General features: G+C 31.7%; 1 protein-coding gene across 4 annotated transcripts in view; it reads left to right on the top strand.

Moving 5' to 3' along the window:
• The window catches only part of LOC142327390 (putative E3 ubiquitin-protein ligase HERC1), a 314426-nt gene that overhangs the window by 94706 nt on the left and 194440 nt on the right, over positions 1 to 25280 (top strand). For all 4 annotated transcript variants that reach the window (XM_075370430.1, XM_075370438.1, XM_075370422.1 and 1 more), the window contains exons 15-17: positions 5937 to 11010; positions 14763 to 14896; positions 19683 to 19815. In XM_075370430.1, coding sequence (XP_075226545.1) covers positions 5937 to 11010; positions 14763 to 14896; positions 19683 to 19815 — 5341 coding nt within the window. The remainder of the gene's footprint in view (positions 1 to 5936; positions 11011 to 14762; positions 14897 to 19682; positions 19816 to 25280) is intronic.

Here is a 25280-nt window from a genome sequence, read left to right as displayed (position 1 = left end):
ACGTTAATTTAAACGGGAAATTAAAATTTTTTTAATTTCCCGTTTCTTTGAATCAACCTGTATTATAAAAGGAGTGAGACAAGACTTAGACCTTCGTCTACTGAATGATGGATCATACTTATTCATGTCCTTATCATCTGGTACATTGTCCAACACTGATCTCTCCTTATGGTCACCAAGTTCACCTTGTCTTGATTGGTCTGTTTGTGATGAATTTTACAGCAGTGACCACAGGCCAATTATTATTGCTTTTGGTTTCGACTGCGAAGTTAACAAAAGATTACAGAGATGGATTGTCAAAAAGGCAAGTTGGAATGGTTACCATAAAGCCTTTCTGTAGTGTAGTCCATTACATGTGACAATGATGCAGATGCCCTTGATCAACTTACCACTTTTACATCCATGGTACTTGAGAATGCTAATTGATATATTCTACAAACATCTGGAAACCCTACAAGTTCTTTTGTCCCTTGGTGGAATGAACTCCTTTCATCTTCTTCTGCAGTGGCTATTTACTTGGTGATTGTTTCTATTCGGTGTCTCTCACTTCATCATACACTAATGAATTTTAGAGGTATAAGTTACAGATGGAAATATTATTGTTAAACATTGTTGGTCGGTGAGTTTAATGTTCCATTTGCATTCAACGAGTTGTCACATGCACTTAAAATTCATATGACACCTCCCCTGGACCTGACAACATTCATCTCAGTATGCTCTCACACTTACCTAGTTTGGTGCTACAGTACCTACTGTGTATTTATAATGGTCTATTCTCTGTAAAAGTCCTCCCACCAGTCCAGTCAGAAGCCATTGTCGTACCAGTACTTGAACTTGGTAAAGACAAAGCTTACCCCTCAAGCTACCTCCCTATCTATCTCCTTGACAAGCTTTTTATGCAAAGTGATGGAGAAATGGTGAACCGCAGACTTACATGATACTTAGAGAGACATGGCCTTTTATCTTCAGAACAGTGTGGTTTCTGCCAAGGAAGATCTTCCATTGACAATTTAGTGTCACTGGAAGCAGCTATTCAAGATGCTTTCCTACTTCGCCAGTGCCTCGTTACTATCTTTTTTGATATCAGTAAGGCATACAACGTGGCCTGGTGATGAGGTATTCTAAACACCCTTAAAGAATATAGAGTTAAGGGCAATATGATGCTTGCTTTTATTATCTGGGGTTCTTAAATGACCAAACTTTTCGTGTTTGTGTTGGAGTTCTTTATCAGGTAGTGTCACCTTGAGGATTGAGTGCTTCAAGGAAGTGTGTTAAGTGCCACCTTGTTTGCTATAGCCATCAACAGTATTACTAAATGTGTGCAGCCACATGTTTCATGTTCTTTGTTTGTTGATGATTTTCCTATATATACTACATCCCATTCAACAGTCACAGCAGAAAGATTACTACAGAACACTGAATCTCACCTTAAAGCTTGGTCCAAGGTTATCAGCTTCACCTTTTTACCTGAGAAAACAAACTGTATAGTCTTTTCATGCCTGCGAGACCCTTTCATTCCACAAATTTTCCTCAACGGTGCGCTAATTTTTATTTCTCCTGATGTTAAGTTTTTAGGTTTTTTTTTTGGTAGCCGTCTTACATGGATCAAACACATCAAACAATTAAAAACAATATCTTCCAAATTTCTAGATATGCTGCGAGTTCTTAGCAACACCAGCTGGGGTGCCGATTAGTCATACATGTTGTATTTTTATTATTCCTTAGTTCATTCCCATTTAGATTATGGTTGCGTTGCCTATTCTTCAGCACATCATATTGTGCTGAAGATGTTAGATGACGTATACATGCTTTTCTTCATCTTGCTGCAAGGGCTTTTAGATCAAGCTCTGTCACTAGTGTACTTGTTGATTGTGGTGAATCATCACTTTGGGATAGATGGGACCAACTTCTAGCATTTTACTTTGCCCATTTTAAAGGGGAACTGAATCACCTGACTTTTAATGCAGTCCTTGTCAACCCTAATCTACAAAGGTATGAAGATCATCCACATTATACTGCACCTGTAAATTTTTGTGCCTGATGTTTATTATACCTGATAAATGTTGACTCAACTTCTATTTTTCCAATGTATCCGTGTTCATACCCTCCGTGGAGAATCAACCTTATAAATATTATGTTTGACCTTACGATATACAATAAAGAATCAACATGACCTATCATCTTTCAACAAATGTTTTACCATATTCTCGCCAAAACAAACCCAGACACAGTAATAATATACACAGATGGATCGAAAGAGAATGATACCGTTGGATGCGCATTTGTTAATATGAAATCCTATATGCTTGATTTACCTAATATTACAAGTGTATTTACTGCTGAACTGTACGTTATCAATAAGACTGAATATTATTCACCCAAAATATCGAAATAACCTTATTTGCAGCTACTCATATATTGCTTTCTAAGCTTTAGAAGATTTGTATTCTAGACATCCTATCATCACCGAAATCTATATTGCAGTTCCTGAGTTGAACCATTGCAACACACAAGTGAGTTTCTGCTGGATCCGTAGCTATGTGGGAATTCCGGGTAATGAACATGCAGATTCTGCTGCTAAAGATGCATGTCAACCGTCGTCCTTCATAATTTGTATTACTACATCTAACTTTATTAATTGTGTGAAACACACTATTCGTGCAAATTGACAAGGTGACTAGACTGCTACAGCTAATAATGAACTTCGATTTATCAAAAATATTGTGTTGCCACGGGACTCCTCCTGCAGAAAAGTTTGCTGAGAGATAATGGTCCTCTGCCAATTGTGGTTGGGACATACGAGAGTTACGCAAGAGTTTTTAATGTCAGGAGAAAACATTCAATTATGCATATGATGCAACAGCCACTTGACTGTCTTGTGGATTGCATAAGTTATGCAACCTTGAGTCTCAAATATAAATTGCCCAAAAACATTGAATGAATTCGGGGCAATGATAAGGAAATTTTAGACCGGGTGTTGTTATTTCTTAAGGCCGTCCATTTATATTTGGATGTTTAATTTAATTTGTGACTGCTTGATCAAGTGATGACATTAAAGATTATGTAGTACTACGAGCATAATTGAGAAAAACAATTGAAATTCTAAGTTGAAAATTTTGGTTTCCAATTTATCTGCTAGTCCAGATAATGTTTTTGTCATCAAAGTTATACTGTAATTAGATTAAAATTGTTAAAAAAAAAGTTTAGTAAAAAAAAAATTGGTTCCTACTTGACCCTCTTGCTCAACATTTATCACATAAAAAATTTCCCTTTATTGCTATGCTGCTCCACCATAGCCAGGAGCTTACCATTTCTTATCTTATTTCTTTTTTTAAAGAAAATCATGATTTCCATAAACAAACTATTATTTCATATTATAATAAATACTAGCAGCGTTATGTGGTGTGTCAATGGCATAAATTCTTTCACAGCTCCAGAAATGCCCTTGTCTGTTATAGATGCTAAGTGGTTGTCATGTGTTAGTGTATTTTTAGAATGAGTTAGTATCTATTCGTTTTTAGAGAAAAGAAGGAAAATACCAATTGGTCAAAACATTAAAATCGTTTGCAGTGTCCTTCTTGCAAAGTGGAAAACATTAGAAAATTTCATAGGGCCAGGAAAGGTACCAGAACCAAACAAGGCATTTACAGTGTGATAGAAAGAAATTTTTAAAAATTAAGAATTAATGTCATCCCACTTTTGAGAATTGGAGGAGATGATATGATTACTAATTTTATTTACTGTTTGAAGTGACTACAGCAAATCATTTAGATGATACAGATCTAGAATGAAACTCATAACATAGCCACATTTGAATTAACATTTATATTTTTACGCATGCTTCTAAAATTCACTAAGTAGTGAGATACTTTTATCAATTGATTGTTTCCTATAAAAAAAAAAGTACGTATACCATAAGTTCAGCCAGTTTTTTTTTGGGGGAATTGTGCAAATTTTCATTCTTCCTGGTAGTTTTTACTTTATTCGTTAAACTTTTTAGAATTGGAGCTTTTTATGTAATACAACCTTTCAGCTGTCTTAATGAAGTTTCTCTGTATTTTTTAACATATCTAAGTACACAGTTATTATTGTTTTTTTAATTGCTCAGCTCCCATTTCATAACACTAAATACAAGGATGCTAGTGATGATCCAGAACTTGTTATTTTGAATATTTTTTATCTTCCTACTGTACGTTCTGTACTGAAAGTGAATGTATAATCACATATGTTTAATAGTATTTATAGATTACAGCATTTCACAATGAAAACAATGAGTAATATAAATTTAAATGTTTTGAACAATGTGATCAAATAATTAATTTCAAATACCTCACTTTGGAAAAAAATATGATGAAAGTTTTTTATATATTAACAATATAGATACTGGAATTAAGAATTATTCTATTGGGATTTGAATACAGTACTTTTAAATAAATAGTTAGAATTAGCAGTGTCCAAGAACCCGCAACTGTACACTTTATGTAAAATATTTTTATTCAAGTCCCCTGCTGTTTTGTATTATTAAGAGTGCTAAAAGGATAGCATTTAAGTAATTGTCAATTTTTTTATGGAATTTGTTCAAGGCAGTTAGTTATACATACATGAAAAGTAGATACAAATCATTGTTCAAGGCAGGTGATCTGTATATAAAGGGTGTACAATGAAGGTCTCCCAGGATTTTAATAACTTATTCTATTACATATTTCATAACGTGTTCATGAAATAATGGAAAAAATTCATATAACGTATGACCTAAATCTTTGTTTGCGAGTTATGGCTAATGAAAGAATTTGCTCAGATTTTAACTTCCTGGTGAAAGGAAGTTGTACAGAAATTTTTAGGACATTAATTAAGGGGCAGAATAAGTGATTTCTTATAGTTTTTGACCTGGAAATTAATTAAAATAGGGTCCAGAACTCTATCTGCAGTAGTTTTTTGAGAAATCAGGAGTGAACTGCTAATAGTCAAGGCAGTGAACTGACTCCAGTAGATTGCTAGTTAAGAATGTTGCTGACATTTTTTATTGGCCAATAACCATAGCAGTCAATGCTTCTGTGAAAGAGTCTCTACATTTTTTTTATAAATTATAAAAAAAATCAGTCCTGTCCTCAGACTTGCCCGATACATAAACAAAGTAATCAGAAAGTAAATAATCATAAATATTAATGCACATAAAAAGCAGTACAGACTTCATGAACAAAATAGTCATAAACTTCAATTTCCAGAAGCCATTAGTTAGGTCATGTTTTGTGTGTGAACAAGATTAGTTTGTGGTAAATGTGCAGAGGTGGAAGAAGACTTCACTGTTTAGTTCAGATATAGAAAATATATGAAATTCAAATACTGTGTACCTTTGTTAGAAATGATTTTACATTTCAAATGGAGGTAATACCCACGTTTATTTTATTAGTATTGTGCTACAAATAAAAGTTATCAGAAGCATTACATTTGTCATATAAATAAATAATTGATTTGTCAATAAAACAAATGGAGGTTGTTAAATATAATTAAAAATAAAAATATCCTTGCCTTTTAAGTGCTAATCAGTATTTAAAGTGAGGGAAAGTTTGAAATTGCAACTGCAAAATAACAAAATATTTTTAAATTCATTCAAAATTTTAAACTATGTCTAGTCAGAGCTGTAGATAATCTGATCCTATTGACTGATTATACGGAATGACTTAAATATGTTAAACTTTTCTCAAATAACTTTTTTGTTGAGAATCTTAAATATTGTTCCTTACTGTATGAACCATTTCAGATCATGAGGTGTTGTACGAATTTAATTAATTTTTTTAATTCATATTTGTGTTTTGTTCTTTCATAATATACTTTCATATCAGTTAGTCAAAAATTTATCTGACTTGCATTTATGAAAAATTTACTTAATAAATATATTGTAAATCCTTGTGAGTATAATATTTAATTTTTTTCAGATGAATGGGTTAAACCAGTTGCAAGGAGGTGATGAAATACATACCATGGGAACAAATAATCTTCATGACTTATTGTTATCGTTACATACACATCTGCTTGCTCACTGTGTTCAGACTACAGATACTGATTTTGTTAATGTTTCACCAGAAAGTTTTGCATTATTAGAAAGACATGTCATATCGTTACTCTCACATGCCAAAGAAATATATACTAAAGCTACTGAAATTGTATTTTCAAAGCCAGAAACATCATCATTGATGTATGGATTATTATATGATTCCTTAGCTGGTGCTATGATGTCAAATGTTATTCATTCATTATTATTACTTCCTGTCAGATTGGTGTTACCATTACTTACTTATCTGTTGTCAACAATATCATCATTAGATTCTCTTGCTCGAGCTTTGCCTATAAAATTAGATATTTCATCTGAAGCTAACACACCAACTGCTGTTGAGATAGCGATTCATGATTCATGGCTATGGTTAGTAGATCTAGAAAGGGCTTGGGGTTTATTAATAGGTAAGTGTTTGCGTGAATTAATTAATGGTGAGCCATATACATCTTATGAAAATGAAACTATAAATTGGCTTCATAATAAGTTATTTTCTCATGGTTTAGAAGACTACATGGATTTTGATAACTTTTTTGATTCATATTTTAATCAGTTATCAAATTTTGTTGTTGATACTTATAATTTGAAAGTTGCCAGCGACATAAAAAAACATAATGAAAAAAGGGTAAATGAGAATGAAATTTTAAAGCATTTACCCTTAACTGTTAATGAATTATTGTGCCTTGTCATTGATGATAATGAGGGCAACAATGAGGATAATTTTTTTAATAGAGTTATTAAGGTCAACAATTTAGATGAAGAAAATCAAACAGTTGCCAGTGTTCAGCATCAGCGAGATGATATAGAAAGTAGTATATTTCAATTTAAAAACAAATGGATTGAACTGTTACAGAAAATGATCATCGTGACAATAATTAAACATTCTGGGTTGACTATAAATGATGTTGTGAGTAATATCAACATGTTATTAGTTTTACATAACACTGTAACAAGAGTTAATTCTAAAATATTATGTCACTATGAGCAAAAAGAAAGAAGAAATTCTGAAGATAGGGATAATGAGGAGGATGGAATTGTTACAAATAATAATCATGATAATGTTGTGGAAGACATAAACTCTCAAAATACAAATAAAATTAATTTAGATGGCTCTAGTAATGAAGGTAGCACTGTTTGTTTTTATCGACATTTGATAGAACAAACTCTATTTTTGTTGACTGCTGTTTCTGCTCCTCACGATTTCACTTCTGCTGCACAACTTTGGGATGATAGGAGTTTATCTGATAATATGAAAAATAATTATGAAGCTGTTGAAAAGTTGTCAGTGGCTGTTATCAGTTTTGTGTTTGAAGAACCATATAATATTCTACAGCATTCTCAACATCATCAGACTAGGTCTTCGAATTCAGCGTCTAATGGGTGGGCAGCAGTTCCTCATAAATTAATTGAAGCAATGAAACAAGCAACAAGTAAGGCAAATATTAGATTAGTTGCACTTAAACAACTGATGTATTTATTAAAACAAGAAAATGAAAAATCAGATGATTCTAAAAGTGGTGAATCATCTGTTTTATTAAACTGTGTGTATGAGCAATTAGTGTCTGGATATTTGGGTTTATATGAAGAAAATATTAACAAAAGCTTTCTGTATTTACACTCTGTTCCAACATTTGGTGCTCCTAAACCACTTCAAAATGAACTATGTGATGCTGTGAACAATATTGTTTCAATAATGATAGAATCACTTAATTTAAAGTCAGAATGTTTTGATCAGTCTAATCATCAACTTCTGTTATGTATATTTGTCTTGAGTCTTAATTACAGCCCCCAACATCTCACTCATTGTGTTTCTTGTGGAATTTTTCCAGTTCTTGTGAATATAACTAGTGGAATAGCTGTGGAACGATCATCAGTGTTATCAGAAGCTAGCATTCATTTATTGGAAGTATTAGCTACTTGTTGTGCATTACATACAGAAAAATTGGATCTAAAAATTGTTCAAACTGTTATAGATGCTTTACACTCGCACCTTGATACCTTATTAAAATCATTAAATCCAGAGACTAACAGTGCAAATAAATTGCTGCTTGAATTACAGCATGATAAGTTTACTGATAATGAGGATAAGTTTAATAATGTAGCCTTACCAGCAAATTCTGAAATAAGAGTAATTGAAAGAAGTATTGGTGATTTTTTAGCATTTATACGCCGTTTAACTGTCAGTTCTACTATAAGGGTACTTCTCTCCCAATCAAATTGGACAACCCTTCTTCTTAATCTTGCTGGAATGAATTCTGATTCATTACCTAGAATTGAATCATTAAGGGCTCGTCTTCTGACATTAGATTTCCTGGCAGATGTTTTACCTTTTAGAGAGATAGATAGTGACAATGATCAAGTTGTTCGTGAATTATTCAGATTATTAGGTGCAAATATGTGGGTAATACCACAGGCTATGGCTGATAAAAATGCATTACTGAAAGAGGCAGAATTAGATAGACAATTAGAGAAACTCACTGGTCCTATGATTGGTAGTGGAATATTTGAAAGTGAGATTGGTGAAGAAAATGTTCCTGTTCTTGATATTGGTTTTGATGTAGAAAAGTGCTTATGTTGTGTTGTTGAAGGAGGACAAATTCTTGTTCATGGACCTGGTGGTCGAGGATATGGTCTAGGAAACACTCCATTCACAAATGCTGGCTGTTATCAGTGGAAGTTCATAATAGTTAAGGAACATAAAGGTAATGAGGGCACTTGTGTAGGTGTCTCAACTTGGCCTGTCAAGGACTACAGTCACAGAACTAGTTCAGATATGTGGTTGTATAGAGCTTATAGTGGTAATTTATATCACAGAGGGGAGTTACCACTCTGTTTACCTAATTTTACCCAAGGTGATTGCATTATAGCTGTTTTAGATATGGATGCTCAGACATTAAGTTTTGGTAAAAATGGTGAAGAACCGGTCCTGGCTTTTCAGGATATAGATACATCAAATCCACTCTATCCATGTGTTATGTTTTATAGTACAAATCCTGGTGAGAAGGTAAAAATGACTGATATGCAGGTCCGTACAACTCCCAGAGAACTCTTGCCTGGTGACCCAGATTGTGCACCTTTACCTGCTGTTATGGTTGAAGCTTACATCTACCTTATAAGAACTTTGCATGGTTCTGATCATTGGACTGCTCAAATTAATGAATGCTTGTTGGAACGCTTGAATCAGGCTAAGGAACTTTTACCTGAAAAAATTCAGTTATCTGAAACTAATGATGTTGAGTCAACAGAACATGTAGATAAAGCTGAAGATGGATACTCATCACCTGACTTAGATTTAGAACAACTCTGTAAAGAAGTTTGGCCAGCTCTTGCTGTGATTGGAGGTCTTGACCGGGGTCTTAGAGTTGGGGGTATCTGTGTAGATAAAGTGACTGGGCGTCGTGCCACTGTATTAGGCTCTCTGAAAAAAGGACTATCTTCTGTAAAAGTAATGTGGGATGATGCAGAACTTGCTGTAAGCGATCGCCTTGTTGCTCTTTTAGAGGCATGTGAGCCAGTTCAGTTTAATTGTAACAAACTACCATCAGTTTCTCCAGAAATATGGATGAATCTTACACGATTGACTGGATTGACCAATGAGTTTCTGTTCCCAAAATGTAAGTTGACAAATGAAGAGTGGGCTCTTATAAATAAAGTATCATCACCTACGCAGGAATCATCAGTCGGTGAGAAGTCAGTTCAAGCTCGTAGTGTGGAATCACTTACAAATCAAATGGTTGTCAGTATAATTGGTGAAATAACACGTCGTGGTAGTACTGATAGCTCTGCTACTCCACCATCAGTTACATGTTCATCGTCACCTATGAAGGAGGTTCAGTCATGTTCCAGTGTCAAAGATTCTGTTGCTCTTAGAGCTGCACGCACTAAGCTAATTGAATGTGAATCTAATTCTTTAAAACTATCCTTTCTGCAATTGGGAGCTTTGAAGACATTAGCAGCATTACTAAGTTCTAGCCAGTATGCTGAACTGATTCTTGTACCCAATGATACGCTGGCTGGATTTGCACCAAAAGAAGAGAAAATGACTAGTGAAGGAGATGATACAGTAGTTCATAATGAGTCTGGTCTAAGTGAAAAAGCACTTGATGACTGTGATCTAAAAGATGCAGTTCGTCATACATTAAGCTGTTTTGTTGAAAAAAGTATAGAAGTGTGTGATTTACCATGGCTTGCATCTGTCAGTGAGTTGGAACGTGTTGCTACTGTTTTATACAGTGTACATGTTAGTCAGAATTCTGAACATAAGTATCGTATTACTCAAATGGAAGCATGTATCAGAACTATGACCAATGCTCAAAGACCATCTGTTGATATAACTTCACCATATACAAACACCAACAGTGTTTCTAAACATAATCAGCCACAACCGATGTCAGGTGTACCTTCATCTTCAGCCTCTTCTACTTGCATGAGTTCACTGCCATTAAGAATAAATTATATTGCACCACCTAATTTAAACTTCTTCTCTGATAAAGTACCTACTGCAACTTCACAGAACATGCTATCAACTAATGCAACAACTGTTGTCACTAATACACCGTCAGTGTCAGCTCAGCCAGTAAACAATACATTACGCTCAACATCACCTCCTCATTGGCCAATTACAGCCCCTCTGCTTGAAATGGGGTTTTCTTTAAAGCATGTTCAAAAAGCGATCCATGCTACTGGTAGCACTGGTAATTTAGCAGCTACTACAATAAATCAGTTAGCTACATGGATGATTGAAAATCCATGCATTGATGTTGAACCTGAAGTTAATCAGAATAACAGTGATATGCAGAATGTTACTCCATCAGTGCAGACCCACCAATCATACATTCCATCAGAAGAAAGTGAGCTACAGATAGCTGCTTCTTACACTACTACACGTGAGGAATTAACAGCTGCCCCTCGCCGCCGAGCTGGATCTGATATTAGAAGTTATCTCACAGAAAGAGCAGGTAATTTTTATTAATTGCTTATGTAGGTTATTTATTATAAAGGCTCTTTACTTACTTAAAGTCAAATTTGAATTCCTCAGTCATTACACAAATCCTTGGAACACTGAATAGGTGTTTTCAGTCAAATACTAGTTCCTAATTTCTTTTCTCAAAAGCACACTAATGATTGATGGATTAGAAAAGTAGGAAATTATACAACAGAATGTAACTCCAACAATTGTTAATTGACAGTTCTTAATTGACCAGTATAATAACTATAAAAGTTAATGTACAGAAAACATTTTTAAAGTGTCTGAGAGCGAAACATGAATTTAAAGCAGTTATTGGTTTAGATTTAGTATTACCATTTATATTCCATTAAATTAATTATTTAAAATTTTCTGAATTCTCTTTTTCCAAAGATTTATTTATTGCACTAAAAGGAAAAAAAATTATTTTATAGAATATCCTATCAAGCAATCTCAAAGCGCTCTAAAAAATTAAAATTTTAAACAGTTGATTATAAACATATATGAGAAGAATGTTTGTTTTTTTTTTTTGTTGCACTCAGTATTTTTCTGCAATTCTTAATTTGAACTTCTGGTCTATTCTCAAATTAAGCTCAGTCTTAAACTTAGATTCTTAGTTTTAAACCAAATGACTATTAAAGTAATGATCTTTGTGTACTTAATTTGTGTAATATGATAAATCCAACTTAGAATCTAGATTGCTTAAAGTTTCTATAGAACCAGAATCCATTTCCTTATACACAATGAAATGCTAAGAAAATCTTGTTTTCCCATATAGACTTTCTGACCACAATTTCCCAGGTTGAAAAATAATTCCATGTATTTTTTTCCATAGTACAGGATTAAAAATTTCAAGTAGTATAAGATAAATTAATTATACTCTTATTTACAGCCTAATTCCCTTTTTTAAATTCTGAAAATTTACAGCACAACGAAATGTTATTTGCTTTGGTGAATGTCAATGAAATTAATCTCAGTTAATTTTATGTGACAGAATGTCATATGAGATTTGGAAGGAACAGTGAAATAATGAAACTAATTAATCCCATTAGACATTATTGGTAAAGCTTCTGCAAAAGATTTAATGAGAAGGCTTTGTAAGCAGTGCTGATTTGTTGGAGTTATATTTACTGTTACTGTTATGATTATAAAAGTTGTAATTGAATTTCTATAATGGACCTAATGGTAATATGAGATTTTTGAAGATCTTAAGAATAATTAAAATATGATGAAGGTGAACTTGGTACGTTTGATACAGTAACTTGTTTGATATTGTTTTTTCCCGTTCTTTATGTCTTTACTTATGTTTTTATGAATGGAAGTTTTTCTCTTGTAATCAGTATTGCTTCTTCTTAATTTTTCTTTAACTTTTTAGGTGTGAAATTAGATATCATTTAGTAATAAATATTTTAACTTTCTTAAAAAAAAAATGTTGCTGGAACTAATAAAAACTGATTGATTTTCATAAATAAAACTTAATGTGTTTGTCCAATCTTTTAGTCAAATTACAATTTTACAAAAACAGTTTTTAAATTTGTATTTTATCCATTACTACTCTTGAATCTTTTCTTTCACTATCAACATTTATATTATGTGTTGCAAATTATTGGTAGACTGTTCTTTTAAAATTTGTAATTGGTGTAAGTTTACATGAAGTTAGCCCATTAAAGAACTGCAAAGTCAAAGGGTTTAGTGGAAGATACAATGTAGTTTACTTTTTATTTATCTATATTTTTTTATTATTTCAGCATTGTATTTCTTGAAAAATGTTGTTGATTCAGTCCTAGAGAATAATAAATTAATCTCCAGTATTTTTGTATAGGCCATTGCTCAAATAGTTTTCTCCAACAAAAAAGTATAAATCTCACTTATATTGCACCTAATTCAAGAGTACTCAAAGGTTTGCCATAACTCATTGTGTCCTTTTTTTGGATTGGATACAGTGTGAAGTGATATCTTATTAATTAATGCACTGTTTGAGTGTGCAAAATAAGAGAGCGCCAACATGTAGCAGACCATATAATAGATAGGAAACCCCCACAGCTACCCTTATTAATAGGCTTAATACTAAACACACTTCACACTTTTCTGCCATACTCTTCTTTGATGTTTTACCATACAGTGTATGGACATGAAAAGATACAATGTGCATTTTTTAAATTTGCTTCCCTGCTTTGTCATGAATGTATTAAAGTGACCACAGTTAAATTTAGGTTATAAAATGAGATTACTTCTGTATGATACAATGAGTATTTTACAACAAAGAAAAAGATATTTGTTTTAAATGTTCCTTTATTTATTTTAACTGCTGTCTTTTTTAAACTTGTTTTTTTTTAAAATCATGTTTATAAAATGGTTTACACTATCATTAATAGCCCCTTTTTTATTATATGTTTTGCGAATAACAAAATTTATCTGCATTGAACTGTTTATGCATACATAGGAACAATTCAATTTTTAATTTATTGATTATCATTCTGTTAATTCTATTATATTAAATTTTATGCCATACTTATTACTTTGTCATATTTATTACATATGCCATACTCTGTTAAGATAAATCATTTTTGTTTTTAAGTTTTATTTGGTTTGTTTCTTTTAACTTACATGGTTGTAATAAAAACACTGCAGAATTTGCTTTTTGTTTTCAATAAAAATAAATCTTGGGGCAATAAAATTATACGAGGGTTATTTATTTTTTTTCAAGGTCCGTTAGGTCATGAAATTAAAACCACAGTGAAAATAAAAAATGTTTATGTTTTAAAAAAACCATAAAAATGGCTTACCCAGTAAACATAAGTAGAAGATAATTTTGTTTTCAACAAAATAATATGTATAAAGTTGTCTGTTTTTGCAAGACCACAATGAAAAGCATGGGGCGTGCTTTCATATTCAATATCTACATAAATTCTTTAAATATGACAAAGGTTTTGGTGCAAATTGAAATGATAGCTTCAATGTACAATATCTAGTAAATTTCTTTGAACTAAAGTTAAGGTGCAAAATAGAACTGAGGTCGCACCCCATGCTATATATGTATATATATTTTTTTTTTGTCTTCAGTCATTTGACTGGTTTGATGCAGCTCTCCAAGATTCCTTATCTAGTGCTAGTCGTTTCATTTCAGTATACCCTCTACATCCTACATCCCTAACAATTTGTTTTACATATTCCAAACGTGGCCTGCCTACACAATTTTTTCCTTCTACCTGTCCTTCCAATATTAAAGGGACTATTCCAGGATGCCTTAGTATGTGGCCTATAAGTCTGTCTCTTCTTTTAACTATATTTTTCCAAATACTTCTTTCTTCATCTATTTGCCGCAATACCTCTTCATTTGTCACTTTATCCACCCATCTGATTTTTAACATTCTCCTATAGCACCACATTTCAAAAGCTTCTAATCTTTTCTTCTCAGATGTATATATATATTTTTTTTTTCTGTGTATCTCTGCAAAAGTGCTAAGCATGGAAGAAAAACATAGCAATAGGTAGTTAGAGTTAATTGCATAGATTGTATGAATTATTATTTGAAATCATATAATCATCATGAAAAGAAGACAGTGTAGATTTTTTTTTTAAAGAATAGATCAGTTTAATTTGTTTACTGTAATTGAAGTTTCTTGATATAACATTTTTAAGTACTGAAAAGAATTTCTGCATTAATAGTATATAGAGATTTATTTAGGAACTTCAATTTGACTTGTGTTATTTTGTGTAATTATGTCAGTTGTCATATTTCAGCTCTTGTTGAAAGAGATAGAGAAAGAGAAAGAGAAAGGGAAAGAGAAAGTGTTAGAGGAGAAGCACAACCACTTTACAATCAATCTCAACCTCGATCACATGATAGCGAAATAGAAGCAATTACTGCTGCTTATGTAAGTAAGAATGAAAAAATAATAGTTTATCTTTTTTTAGTGTCCATTTGATTTCAAGATAGGTTTAATTAATGCTTTGTTATTCTTGTTAATATAATATTAATGTTGTTGACTTATGGTAATAAAATTTATGTTGATAATGTCATTTAAGTATAATAATTGCTTTTAATTTCTAAATAATTGCAGTGAGCAATAAGCGCATCAAAGTTAGAGTAGAACTTCACAAAGCAAAAGTGCACAAAACACAGTGGTTGAATTGATGAAAAAGCACATTAGAATTAAAAATATTGTACAGTCAATTGAAGTTAATTATGCCGTTTATTAATTATCCCAAGAAGCTCTTGTATTGAGTGTATATAGGGACACATATTAAAAAAAGTATTCAAAACCTTTTTAACATAACAGCACTGATATCCATAATTTGAGGTGAATGTGGAAAATATTCTCAATATCCATACATTTGAAGTTAGGGTTTTTTCATATGTAGTCCTTTTGTGGGCCAGAAAAATGAAATCATATCTTATTGTGTTGTGGGAGTGGAAATGAGAACTGCATGGAAATTCATCCTTCTTTTGTTTAATGTTTACTTTGCTTTCAGTTGTGTATAGTTTATTATTGGAATATTGTTTAACAAGTAGTGGTATAGTGGTCTGTATTAAATTCTATGATACAGCATCGGCCGTGGCTCTTAGCTTTTTTTTGTATTATAAGAACAGACTGCTAACAGCATCTTGACTCCACAACAAAGTACCATACACTATCAGAGACTGAAATTTTGCATGAATAATTATAAGAAGAAGAGTTAGAGTTTCACTGAAACTCTACTTCTCAATTTCTATAACAGATCAAACTCAATTTCTCAGATTTCTCAAACTCAATTTCTATAATAGATCATGGACTGAATTTTGTATTCAAAGTCAGCCAGCCATTGGTTCTTAACCACTCTTAAACACCATCTATTGCAACTTCTAATCTTAAAAATGTAGCTAAGGCACTGCCTAAGGAGATAACTGTTTTATCAGAAATATAGTGTAGATAGTCACAGTTTATCATATCATTCATTATCTAGGACTGAAAGGCATTATTAAAAATGGTAGACCCAACAACTATGGAATTTCAAATTTAGAAAACTAAACAGAAGACATTTTTATGGAATGATAGTTGCAGTTTTTATCATAAAAACCCATGTGGAATGCAGTCGAAGGCCTTGTGAAGTCACATTCCTTAGAAGGCCTTGTCACATTTCAGTCAAAGTCACATACCAGTCGAAGGCCTTGTGAAGCCACATGTTTTAAAAGTTTAGCACAAACTCTTAAAAACCGTTTAATCTGCTAATCCAGAATTTGCATTAATTCAGAAAATGTTTTTTCTGAATTATTATGTTTTTTAAAAGGGTCCTTCAGAGAAGGACCAGCAACCTCTTTAATATATGTGGATTTAAAAGAAAAACTTATTAACTTTTAATTGCAGTTTTCAAAAAACTGCAGAGAATTGTGCTTAAAATTTACTGTCATTTAAAGCGTTTGCAACATATGAGAAAAATGAATTGAAGACATGTCTATCTGGAGAGTTAGCATTATTAACAGAAATAAGTTTCATACCAATACTACAGTATAAAAAAAAAAAATGAATCATTTTTCAAGATGAGTTGGATTTTCTAGCAGCTTTAATAGTAGTTGTATTATTATAATTAAATCTTTTTCAGTATAATTTTACCTCTATACTAGTGCTTTAATTTATTATACTTATTTAAAAAAAGGTTCAAAATCTGTATTGTTAAATATCTTTCAAAAATAAAAATAACACTTTTTTAATCAAAATCATATCATCTTTATGTATTTTAATGGTGCTTTGCATTGCTTGAGAAACTTTTAGAGCACTTGAAATTTGTTAAGAAGAAACTTACACATAATTTAATCACCTTTTCTACTGACGAATTGACTATCATTCCACTTTAACATCCAATAAAATAAACCTACTGCATTAAATCTTTTGGATACTTTATATAAAATCCTACTTTCACTGGCAAGTATTGGGTTTAAAATTCCTGCTTGCTGGAATTTTAATTTACTTTAAAAATAATAGTTAGATGTTTGCAAAATAAGACTTGCTGATAATGATCAGTTCTGTATCATTATCAGCAATGTTATTTCAAAACAATGTAATGCAGTTTTAGTTGGATTCTAACATTGTTTTTAATCTCAACATTGTAAACACATCCTTAGCCTCTAGAATTATTATTAAAATCTTTATGTACTGTAATATTCTTGAACTCACAAGATTTATTCAACCTCAAAAGTGATAATTACACTAAAGAGCGTCTATGCCATTCGTAGAGGCTGTGAAATTGCCCAGAGGTGAGTGATATACCAGAAGAATAAGAGTTTTATAATTTAACAACTTAAGGCAGAATATTCAGTTAGTTTCAACTAGAACACCAGTGTGCTCATGAACAGTAAAATTAATATTATGGAGAACTAACACTAGTTTTCCTCCATGATAATGGCTTACCAATTGAAACATTCTAGTGGCTGAAACCTTGCAACATCAAAATCAAAGTGTTCTTGCCCAACATTAATATTGCTTGAGAAAATTTTACATAATACATTAACGTTAAACAAAAGCAAATCAGTAGATGAATGACTTCTATGAATTTTAATTTTTTAAGTATGAAAAAGATTCAGAAGCTTCTGATGAGGGGGAGAATCCATCTGCTTAAGAGGAATGAGAAAATATCTCTATAATGATTGGTGCTAGCTGAATATGACTGAAGAAACATATTCCAACTTAAAAATATCAATTGCTGATACTAATTTCATTGATTACCTGGTAGAAGTAATTAACTGTAGAAAGATTGACATCACCCAAACCAGACTAAGAAAAAACATCCTGTGGTAGATGGAACACTTGTTTGCATAGGATTTTTTTCAGTGATCAGAAAAATTATGTTCAAAAAATTAGTATCACCAGCTGAGTTACTCACTAAACAACAATCAACCACACTAAAAATCTTCTAAAAGAAACATCAATACATGTTGTTTAGGCTCTCTTCCCTCTGCAGTTTAAGTGGCCCATGTGAGGTAAAATAATTTGTTGAACTAGTAAACTGAAAATTCCAGTATCTTAACATTACCCAGTGATTAAACTTTTACATAGAGTAACATTTTTCAGTAAGAAATAAATCATCATTTATATCTTAGATTGTGGCAAGTCATATTGTTGAGGAATTCTACAAAGAATTAGATTAGTATTACTGATATCCTTCAGCACTCATTCAGAAGCCCAGGCAGTAGCATCATTAATTCCAGTCAATACGAAAAACCAAATCTTGCTTCTTTTTGTACCATATGCTTCATCGTATCATTAAATGTTAGCAACCGTCTAAGAAATTATAACTTTGTTTACTGTTGACTGGAATGAAAAGCTGATTGGCTTGAAAAACTGCCTTAAATTGTTTAATCATTAAGTTCTTTAATCCGGGCCATTTCCATGATTTTTCCATTAAATATTACTCATGAAAGCTGATAGTTGAGCGAAACTCATGATTAAGCAAAGTATTCCAGCTTTTTCCTCTTAACAATTTTAACTAGTTGTATGGAAACATCTAGTCTTTTGAGTACATTCTCATTGAAAACCTAATCTTAAGCAATCTTTGATAGAACTGCATCTCAAAGGCCTCAATTCTCTTTGACAGTGCTTCTGATGAAGTTCTACACTCAACATCATATAACAGCATACAGAAAATATAGCAAAATTCTCTTCTTTGAACTAAATAAGACTGCATAGAACATTCTTCATTCTCATAAAAGCTGACTGGCTTTATCTATTATATTTATTTTTCAGGAGGAATCCCAGCTGTCTTCAGTGTTTCTAGTCTAAATAATACATAAAACAAAGCATTAAAATAGTCGTTGTTTATCAGTCACAGTGATAAAATCATTTTATTGCATTTCATATCTTCAGTAAAGATAAAGGAAAATTTATAAATTTATGTTTTTTATAAAGAAAAAGATGAATGGTTCAATCACTAAATAATTCCTATAATATCAAGCTATTCAACATATTATCCACAGATTGATGTATAGTTAGAAAAAGAAAAATTTTAAACTGTCCAAACCAACAGATTTTGAAAGGCACAAAAAAGTTACATTTTTTGTTTTAATCATGTCTTTTTTTGTAATATTGAAATCTACCTTTCACATAATGTTCATTTTTAGACTATCACAATCAACCCCAATCAGAGTATTATTACCATCCTCTTCCTTTTCTTCCCATTTTGTGATCTTTTATTTCTCCTTCCTCAGATATCACTTTGCGAATTGGGTCAGCTACCCTGGTTCCACATCAGGATTGGGTCAGCTATCTGTCATTTCTTACCAGCACTTCTGGCTAGTACTTCCAGGTTAGTTGAGTAGCAACCTGTGAACCCAAAGAAGCATTTGACTACTGTTCCTATCCAGATGTTGCATAGAAAACCAAATCAGAGACCAAGGTATCCTCTGAGGAAACTTACTGTTTCTATTCGCAAAAAACTGTTGTCCTCTTTTGGGTTTTTGTTGCTTTTAGTAGTATTTTTTATTTATTTAGTTTGGCTTATTCTTGACATGAAAAAGGTAAGAATCCTGTAGTAATAATGGTAAAGCATATCCAATTGTTGTATCAGTGATCTCCTTTATTAACTCTTATTAAAAAAGAGAGTGTATCCTTATTTTGTGTATTTTTTGATGTTTTCAAACATTCTCTTTCTTTTCTTTCTAATTATGAGACTTTTTATTTGTATTTTTAGGTAAATTCAGACACTGCAATCATTTGTAACATATGTCATGATACTATTGATTATAATATTGGAGCCCACATGCAATCTGCACATCCAGGTTGTGGAATTATTATTGATAGACATTGCTGTGGAGTTATGATCGGTAAGATAAATAATTCAAAATTAGTAAACTAAGTATTGTTCTATCTTTTTTTAATTGTTTTTCATCTCAGTTGGATTTAATGCATTATTCTTGATTTTTTATTATATAAATTAATTTAACATCATTAGAGATTACAAATTTGAAACATATAATAAAACTCTCAATACTTGAAAATGCTTAATATCACCAAAATATGTGATCCTAATAAAACTTTTCACAGAAAATTTAAATATGTAAATACATTTTCTCCATCACCCACTGTTTTTTTGTTGTTGTGATATGTATTTAAACTGTTAAAAAAATCAAGAATCTCCATGCACACAGGGCACTATTCAACTGGGTAGTTGCTGTTTTCCTTTTTTATTTGGCATCTAGAATATATCTGTAGCATCCAACAATAATCTGTGAGCATTCTTGTACTTCATTGTCACTGTTATCTGTTATCCATGACTGAAATTTGTTGGTTGAAGTTTTCCCTGTTCTTGTCACTGATAGCATTGAGATTGTTCAGAAAGAAATCCAGGTGTGAATCCGAGGAATGAATTTTTAGAGACATATTATACTTTACATGTTTGTATGACTGTAATACTTCACCTATAATGCATGATAGTTGGGAATTTATGAATTCCTAAAAAGTTTAACTCAACACTTAAATAATAATCTTCTTGCTGACATTTTGACTTTGCTTAACAGTGCTTGCCCATCCCTAATTAAAGTTTTTGTTTGGGGATCTACAAAGATTCCTTGATTTTAGTGTCACTAATATGAGAAGATTTTTCTTAAAAAAATAAATGCAACACCATTTTTATCCATCACCTTAATAAAGTTTTTGAAATTTTATATTTAGTCGAGGTAAAAGAATAATTTCCAGGTTACTAGTGGGAAATGTACAACATTTTTCTGTCCAGGCATAAATACTTCACACTTTGGCCATTCCTTCCTGATATAATAATTTGTCTTGACCCTACTGTTCCATTTTTACAAAAAATAACAAATTTTAGTATAGCCAAGCTGCAAATCCATTTACCATCAATCAGTCGTTTTACTCTTTGCTGAGCATCATGACCTCTTTACTATATATCACCATCCTGCAAGAGTTTCAGCCTGCCTCAAAGCTTGTTTAAGAGCTAAACTGGTGACTTTCTTGACTTGTTCTACCATCTGCTTGCTGTCTTCCCCGTGGTCTGGTGCCTTCAATTTTTCCTTCTGGGTCAATCCATTTGAAGTGACCCAATGGTGATTGTTTGACCAATTCAGAAAAGATTAAAACTTACCCAATTGTTTCCTACATGTTTCAGGACCTTAAAACTATTTTTATTTTTTTTTTATTTATGCGTTTTACCTGTGGTGGCCATTTCTGTTCAGGTGTGAACACCTATTTTTGTGATTGTAAGGGTTTACGTAAAAAAAAAAAAAAAATTATTGGTCGTGGAAGAATGAAACAAAAAGCAAATTTATTCATATTTTCTCAAGGTAAAAAATGGTTTATTTACCTATCTTTCTTCTTTCTATGAGAAAATTACTAATAAATTTGAACATGAAAAACAGTGAAATTTCACTTATGGTAATTTTTTTCAAGAGGCAGGGATGGTATACACACTTTGAATTATTTTTTTTTATATGTAAGTATATGTTAGCAGTTTTATCATAAATAATATTAATGGTGATATACTTACCCCTAAATTTTTATGAATTTTGAAAACTAATTTTTCTTTTTATAATTCAAATTTTGGTTCCAAATAAATCTGATGGGGCTGGTGATAAAAATCTGAAATTTGCACAAGTTGCTGTGGTTTTTTGTAGATGTTTATGACAAATGAAAAGGTTTCTTGTGAATTGTGCTAATAAAAAAGTTATAACCTCTCAAAAATCATGAAAAACCTGTTAAAAGTGATACCATTTTGACTCTCTAAATAAGTGCTCCAAAGGGGGTTCTTGTCTTGTTGACACTTTAATACTTTTATACTTATTACTATAGTTGAAATAGACGTGTTCATGTTATAAACAGGCGCTTGAAGTCATTTCCAGTCATTGGGAAAATTCATGTTGCAACATGCTCATTTATGCTTGTATCATTTAGCTTTGCAGTTACAGACTGGTCAGTCTGACATTAATCAGTAACCTGTTCACATCTTTACTGAGTGTCTCAAATTTTTTTCTGTGTTTGGAATTGTTTATTAATAAAAGTTTTACTTAATAATATTATATTTGCAAATTTTAAAATAGTTAAATTTTTACATTATTTTCAAGTAATTTCATATGAACAGTAAAAGAACAATGTTCCATAGGAATTTATGTGAATGAAGAGTGTCATAAAATCGTGTATGGCACACTGCCAAAAGAACTCATTAAAGTTTGTGAATTTAGTGGTAAAAACCAACAACTTATTTTTTTACATGTTAATTCAGATGTCATTAATGTTTGTAAATATCATGAAAAAAGGATTTTGTAAAAATTCAGTCACCTGCATGGACAGTTCTCTTGTGACCCTTTGAGAACTCATAAAAAAAAAAACAGTTAAGAAAAACTTAAGACATAACATTAGAGCAAGCTCTTAAAGAACACATTTTTCCAAATTTAAATTTACTTCCTGAAAAGTCTCTTTGTGTTAACTGTTTCAAAAGTATTTTTTCTTAGCAGAACAAGAAACTGTTTGAATGTGAAGACCAAGAGTCTTCACATTCATACATTGCCCCACATCATAATATTGAACAATTGGAAGCTACTTGCATCAGTTTAGGTGTATCACCTCCATCAAAATTGAACAAAGTAAGCTCAGCTAAAATGCCATCAGCATTAAAATTTCAAATAAAGTATCTGAAAAATTAAAAAAGAATCTTGAATTGTGTTTTAAGTCAAAAGTTTCTGAAAATGAAAATCCAGCTCAATCTTCTTCACATGAATATGATGATCTTATTTTAAAACTAAAAGGAAAATGTATTCTTGGTTCTAAAGAAGATAAGGTTAAAATTATCAGTCTACTTCCCCAATCTTGGACCAGAACTAAAATAATATTAGAGTTCAGTGTGTCTTGAGCATTTGGTTAGACCAAGAATTAATTTATGAGCAAGGCATTCTACTGGAGTTAGGTAAAAGACATAAAACAGGATAGTAATGATGCAATTAAAAAAGTTGTGTTATTCTATGAAGATCACAAGCAGGCTGTGTTTTATGCATTATATTCATGATGGAAGTGCATCCATGACAGTAAATTAAACTGTTTTCTTCAGAATATAAATCTTGAAACTCTTCCCGACGATTATAAAAGAAATTCTAGTATTAGTATGAGCAAGATTTCAACCTTTCTCTTCAATCCTGTAAGCTTGGCTTGTTTATCAAATCTTGAACAAGGTTGTTTAATTCACCTTGAGTCAGATGAGATTCATGGGAAGAGGATTCTACTTCAAAAGTAGGATTATCACTCTTCATATTGAACTTCATCCTGACCCCATAGGGGAAGACACCCTCCGCCAACCCCTTCATTCCAAGCCCTTATGGTCTTTACCGGAGGTCATCTTCGAAAACTCAGCTTTTGACATATTCCAGTCTGCCTCGACCAGGATGCCACTGATGCGAATGCCATGAGTGACAATCCCATCAGTTAACTACTAATTAATGAACTCAAAACAATCTCGCACGTCTCACAGAGTCTTAAGCAAGACTGAAAATACCTAATTAACAAAGGAGTTGAACTACCTACTCATATTGAACTTCAGTGGCTACCTCACATTCTGATTGATCTTCCAAAGTTATATTTGTCGGAGGATACGATACAAGTAAGTCTTCACCATGAAGCTCTGGCCTTATAGCAAAGGATCAATTTGGGTACAGCTCTGTGCTTAGATTTACCACTTATTTCTTTTACAGAAATAACAATCTGGCAAATGGTCTTGTGGTTTATGCTGCACTATCGGAATGGCAAAACTCATGTGCTGATTACTCCTAGCCAGGTTGTCAGACATTTCACACAGGTCAAACAGTAGATGTGAGGGGGCAAGATCTTATCTTGATCCCCAACTTTATAGTCAAAATATACTTCATAACATTTTTTAACTCGTGGAGTCAAACTTTATTGTTGTTTTTTAAATATGAAATCCCTACACCCGTAACAGAAGTATCTGGAACATTTATGCACTTCCTTTGTTCATTTATTCACTGACAGAATACATTTGACAAAGTAATTGTAAATCACAAAACAGAAGGAAATTACAGTACATGCAAACGCAGCGATCATTTAAATAATACCAATATGTTAATTGACTCAGAAGACTACACAGCTATTGCTTTCATAATGTCGTGTTTATATCTCACGCTCTCTTAAAAAATATTTAAAATATTCTTTTATGTACATAAGTTATCCTTAAAAAAATATGGAGAATTCTGCAAAAGCAGTACTTAAAAGATGTTATTATACAAAAACTGTAGGTGATGGGAAAATTCTGTATTTCATATTTAAATGTAGCATATAATGTTTCATTAGAAACACAATCAAACTTACATGTGCCAGCAACTGTGTTTATTAGTGTAAATAAAACCTGCTCGGAATCAGTTGATTAACATACATTCTGCTTAATAATTGAATAACTAATTTTTAATTATTTTAAATTAGAAATGGTTTTTTTTTATATTCAGAGTGAGATAATTATAAATTCTAACAGTAATGTTTCAAAGCCTCTTCCCCCTTTTGCCATGTAAGTCATGGCAAATGACATGTAAGTTAATGCCATGTAAGTTATGTTGCTTTGTCCTCAAAGTAGGTATGTGCCTTGCAGATCTCTAATAATCATTAACATTACCACTAATTGTCATTAACTGCTTTAACGTTATTTATTTTTTCCCAATAAAGTAAATTTTCAAAATATAAGTTGAATAAATATTTTGGATATCTTCCTCTATAAATAAATCTCACATGATAAATGTAGAGCTTACTGAATATTATTCTGAGGATTTTCTTTTGTAATTTAAATACATTATTTATATTTCATTACCCCAAACTTCACAGCTTATTATGAATATAAAGAAAAAAAAAATTAATAAGTTTTGTTGCAGAGTGCTTTAAATAAATACGTAATGACGATCAGCAGTTTACTTTTAAAAATAATTTAATAGAAAAGAAGTCTCATGCAGCATGTACTCTCTATCATTGTTATCTTTCTTTTTTTATACTATGCTTACTATCAACTCTCGCTCACTGTTGGCACTTATACTATTGATTGATATAAACCAAAATGATACTTTAATAACTGACATTATGATTGTATCACTACACCCTCCCACAATTGAAATGTTTACAACAACAAAAATAATACATAATAAATCATAAAAATTTAACAATATCACATTAGATTCGTATCATAACATAACATGTCAAGAACAAAACACAATGAACTTTAAAAAATATCAACAAAAACAAAAAGAAATCATTTCTTACTTTTCATTTAATGCTAACTTTCTTACTCTTTCGA

The sequence above is a fragment of the Lycorma delicatula genome, chromosome 1, assembly GCF_047948215.1.
Source record: "Lycorma delicatula isolate Av1 chromosome 1, ASM4794821v1, whole genome shotgun sequence".
Classification (NCBI taxonomy): Eukaryota; Metazoa; Arthropoda; class Insecta; order Hemiptera; family Fulgoridae; genus Lycorma; species Lycorma delicatula.
The sequence above is the reverse complement of the archived record's forward strand: the minus strand, read 5'-3'. Positions and strand labels throughout refer to the sequence as shown.